The sequence below is a fragment of the Camelina sativa genome, chromosome 14 (genome assembly GCF_000633955.1).
Source record: "Camelina sativa cultivar DH55 chromosome 14, Cs, whole genome shotgun sequence".
NCBI lineage: Eukaryota > Viridiplantae > Streptophyta > Magnoliopsida > Brassicales > Brassicaceae > Camelina > Camelina sativa.
The window spans coordinates 22,421,697-22,426,281 of NC_025698.1; the positions used below are offsets into that span (position 1 = coordinate 22,421,697).

Below are 4,585 nucleotides of genomic sequence, written 5' to 3' on the forward strand. Positions count from 1 at the left end.
AATATCTATGGATATGGATTGAATACATATAAGCTATTCAAAGCTCTCATAAGGTAATGCAAGATTTTCAAAATGGAGTTACTGAAAATGTATTTATGCAAAAACAATAATTTACTAAAACTACACATATATGATGATGAGGTCCAATGACAGCTTTCTCCTCATTGATTACTATAAATACATAAAGAAATACATGAGAAAAATCAATCTTCTTCTTATTTACATAAACATAGATTACAACCATATCAAAGCATTTCACTAAAAAAAAAATGGGGAGGAGAAAGATTAAGATAGAGCAAGTGCAAGACACAAACACAAAGCAAGTAACCTTCTCGAAACGTAGGGTGGGTTTGTTCAAGAAAGCGAGTGAGCTTGCGACTTTGTGCAACGCCGAGGTTGGTATTGTTGTCTTTTCTCCTGGAAACAAACCTTATACCTTCGGGAAACCGAATTTTGATCTGATTGCAGAACGGTTCAAGAATGAATTCGAAGAATCAAATAGCTTTGAAACATCGGGCTATAGTAGTAGAGGCAGCAGAGCTAGGCAAGATAAGAAGATATGTAAACGCCTCGACTCTATCAACGAAGAAGCTGAAGCTGAGAAGAAACATGGGGAAGATCTTCACAAGTGGCTAGAATCTGCTGAAGAAGAAAGGTTTAATAAGCCCATTGAGGAGTTTACTCTTGAGGAGCTCAAGGAATTTGAAGCTAAGATGAAGAGACTGGGAGATGGCATCCAAATTAACCTTAATAATATGCAGGCTTCGTCTTCTCTCTTGAAGATTAGCATGCAGTTATGCGAGTGACGAATCAAAAATAAAAAGACCGTAAGTACAACTGGAGGACCAAGTTATGATTGATGTTACGTAGGTTCTTGCATTTCTAAACAACAATTGAAAACCAAGTTGTACTTATAGATTCTTTTAGATACAGTTCTTGTGATTCCTAAATTACAACATAATATAAGATTCGTCTTCGACATCAAATGGCATCTGGAAGATTTCGTTACTATTATTAGTGAATCACAAACTCAGCCAATAAGAAGATTATTGAACTGAATAAAAATGTTTGTAACTGAGTTACGCAGCACCGTTCTAACATTCATAACATTAATTAATTCTTAATTACTGGACATAACTAAACGGGTTACAATCATACACACTCTTAATAGTTACCAGATATGAGAATAGTTCTCTTTATGATCACTATCCATGGCTACTTGCAATATCATCAACCTCGAGAAAAGCATTTAGCATTCGTTAAGGCTTTGTTTGTGTACTAGTACTACATAACATATGGTTGTAATCTAAAGCTACACGTCCTGTCAAAATTGGACCAAACCATATAAACTCTTCCATGGTTCGGTTTCACTCCAAACATAATAGATGGTTCAACGTGCTGCTATCAGGTAGTTTGATTTTTAATCTCCAAACACTTTACGAATTTTCAGGTCTGTTTTCGGTCTTTACTAAATAGAGTAACTGCAAACTTTGTTCAATATTCACACATTTTCTACGTTTATAAATGAGAATCAAAGAACAAATTTTAGAATTTTGAAATCGAGATAAAATACAACATTGATCAAACCCTATTTACACTATTTACACGAGCAATACTTGATTAGAAAAGAGTCCAACAGAAAGACAAACCCAAAGATAGTTGGAGTATCATCTCCGCTTTCATCGCATTAGATAGAGACCTCTTATAACTTTCAGAGAGCCCTTAGAACTACCTTGCTGGTCGCATGAACACCCTTAGCAGCTATCTTCAGCGCACCACGAGCTTGGTATAACCTGAATAAAGAAAACGCCAAAGATGCTACTTAGTTAACTCAGATCAAAATGTTAGTGTTTCAACATCTCGAGATCATTAGCAGAAATTAAACATACCCTCCAAAAGCAAGTCCCCAGGTAGACAGTGTGTAGAACATTTTCCCAGCATGCCATATATCCACCACCTTCCCTACCTTGCTCAGAGTTGTTACTTCTTGTACCAGAACTGCAAATATAAGCCAGTCGAGAAGCCACATGAACAAACTAGAAAATTACTGGTAAGATTGGTGACAAATAGAAACCTTAAAATACCGCTAATTCTTCCCACATTTGTGATTACTAACAACTAACGCAGCAAGCACACTCGGGGTTACTAAATACCAATCAAAACACTATATATAACACTGAAAGAGATATTAAGTTGTGTAAAACTTACGCTTTTGAAGCTCTTCAGGTTTGAGATTCTGCAAATGGAAAGTAGCAGCCAAGTAAAAAAATATAAGATTTTTGATGTAGTTAAACATTCCAAAACTGCATACATACTCAAAGGAAACTAAGAAAACGAATACAATACCTTAGCTTTGGGATTAGACATAATGCATTTAGCCAAAAAGTGAGCAACAGCATCAACCACATGCTCTTCATTCACAACAACGTAATGTTCGTTATCGATGGCGCTTTGTTCCTCAACATTACTAGGAACCATATCATCAGTAACCAAAACCCACCAACTTGGCTCTTGATGATCCATCTCTATTAGCACTTCAACACTCTTCACATCATCTTCTGAAAACAAATAAACCCCTTAACACAATTCTAACTTTTCGATCTTTCATCGGAAGATTCGATAAAAATAAAAAAAAACACAAACCTGTTGGTTCCTTGAATGGAAACTGATTTTGAGTTCCATTAGATAAAGCTTGTCTTAGATTCTCTAATCTAGCCAAGAAATCTCTTGAAGTAACCATTGATACAAGTCGAGCATAGAGCTGAATTTAGAAAAATTTCAATCTAATTTGTTAACAAATCCCCAAAAAATTATTCGAATTTGAAATTGAGTATTTTGTTGATATATGCTTACGTCGCTAGGGCAATCGTGAGATGATAACGCAGCAGATTCAGCGAGAGTCTCGAAAAGCTTGAGATTCGCTTCAAGCAAGGTCCTGAGACGACGATTCTCTTGTCGGAGAGCTTTTAATTCACGATCTCGTGGATCGGTGATCGAATCTGTTGACTCGTGATTCTCGTCATGGTTGTGGTGGTGGTGGGGATGGGAGGTTTCCACGGCCGTCCACGCCACGTCCGCTACTTCTAGAACCGTCTTCGTCACTTCGATCGCGTGGTGGCTCGTCATGGTTTTGATCTTCTTCTTCTTCGCCGTCTCTTTTATCGATTTTTTTTTGTATTCGGGATTTGATGATAATCTCTGATTTTGTTTCGGATTTTCAAAGAAACTACTTGTCGTTTGCGTGTTTAAAAACGACAAGCAAGCCTATATAATATTCACATTCAATACTTTAATTTTTTTTATTATATTATTATTATTATTATTTTTTTTTTTTAATTTAAAAGGCCTTTATTAAATTTGTCTACTGAAATTGGGCTGGCCGCCGATTCACATGAAGTTGCAGAAACAAAGGAAATCGGAAAAAACAAGTCATCGCCGGAAAAGAAGCTCTGAAACCTATTGACACCGCCGACGCAGAGAGGTCAGCCATTAAAACCGGCGGAAACGAGAGCCACAACTTTGCGGCGGATAGAAGTACTAAGCGAACGGCGGAAAGCTTCCGACTCCCGGACTCCGCACCTTTTCATCGACCAGCCAACCCGTCACAGCTCTCCCGGTAAAGCAACCTCTCCGACATCACGGCACGTTGCTGACGGCTCCCATTCTCGGCAGGAAACGGCTCCCGTTTATAGCTTCGGCCCGAACCCTTCCTTCCTAGATCTGTCTCTTCTCCGATTTCCGATCCAATCCCCTTCAACCGGTCTGGAGGAAGCAGGTTGAGGAGATGATTGAGGCCGATGGCTCAATCGGAAAGCTCAACCATCCAAGACCCTCCGCGACAGCCAGCCAGATCCAGAAGGATCTGCCGTTAACCTCTCAGACAAATCAGTTAACCCACCATCTTTCCCTTTGACTTCCGCCGTAGACACAGAAACCAACATGGCGGCTGAGCCACGAGAAGCCACCGCCGCTACCTACCGGCGACCCCAAACCGAAGGGAACGTAGCGGAGATCTCCTACCGACACGTTGGACCCATATCTACTTTAAAGGGGAAGAAACCTCACCACTACTGACGGAGAAGGAGACTAGATCGCTTCTGCAACACAAATGCAACCGGAGGAAATGTAGAACAGAGGCCTCCAATGAAAACTATATCTACTTTTTTGTGAACATGAGAAGAGAGAAGAGAGAAAATTTGGGAACGATTGTCCTTTCTAAACCTATTATATTATTATTGGAAAAATCCCATAAAAAACCACCAAAGTGGCAATGACTTCCGTTTAAACCTCCAAACTATTATACTCCCAATTAAAACCATCAAAGTGTTAAATTTGTTTAAACCTCCAAACTATCATACTCCCAATTAAAACCATCAAAGTGTTAAATTTATTAAATTAAATCTTCAAAATGGCAATCGTATTCTCGGGCCCACATTTATCACTGGAACTGTTAACTATTATTTCACTCCGTCAAGTAAACACTAACTCCGTTCATTCTGTTAATTAACATCATTTTTTTCATAATTTAAGATTTTAAACGTGAATAAAAACGTGAAGACATTACAAAGTAAAAAAAAAAAAAAAA

General features: G+C 38.4%; 2 protein-coding genes across 3 annotated transcripts; one reads left to right on the top strand and one right to left on the bottom strand.

Moving 5' to 3' along the window:
* Nucleotides 270–999, top strand: LOC104743883 (agamous-like MADS-box protein AGL29). The gene has a single exon (XM_010464917.2). The coding sequence runs from the start codon at nucleotides 270–272 to the stop codon at nucleotides 804–806; it is 537 nt and encodes a 178-aa protein (XP_010463219.1). The 3' UTR covers nucleotides 807–999.
* Nucleotides 1,474–3,212, bottom strand: LOC104742179. 2 transcript variants are annotated; one of them, XM_010463148.2, is made up of 6 exons: nucleotides 2,854–3,212; nucleotides 2,644–2,761; nucleotides 2,347–2,555; nucleotides 2,209–2,236; nucleotides 1,890–1,998; nucleotides 1,474–1,793 (listed from the first exon to the last, which is right to left on the bottom strand). In XM_010463148.2, exons 1-6 carry the CDS (start codon nucleotides 3,124–3,126, stop codon nucleotides 1,712–1,714), a joined length of 819 nt encoding a protein of 272 aa, XP_010461450.1. In that variant the 5' UTR covers nucleotides 3,127–3,212; the 3' UTR covers nucleotides 1,474–1,711. The 2 variants fall into 2 exon arrangements, with proteins under 2 accessions (XP_010461450.1, XP_010461449.1); XM_010463147.1 differs by having other exon boundaries at nucleotides 2,347–2,558.

Bases quoted from the DNA above. Each gene is read 5' to 3' on its own strand.
- LOC104742179 (XM_010463147.1), bottom strand. From the start codon at position 3,126: ATGACGAGCCACCACGCGATCGAAGTGACGAAGACGGTTCTAGAAGTA. The intron at 2,559-2,643 runs GTTTGTGTTTTT...ATTTGTTTTCAG, and splicing joins TCCATTCAAGGAACCAACAG to AAGATGATGTGAAGAGTGTT. The intron at 2,237-2,346 runs GTATTGTATTCG...TTCCATTTGCAG, and splicing joins TGTCTAATCCCAAAGCTAAG to AATCTCAAACCTGAAGAGCT.
- LOC104743883 (XM_010464917.2), top strand. From the start codon at position 270: ATGGGGAGGAGAAAGATTAAGATAGAGCAAGTGCAAGACACAAACACA.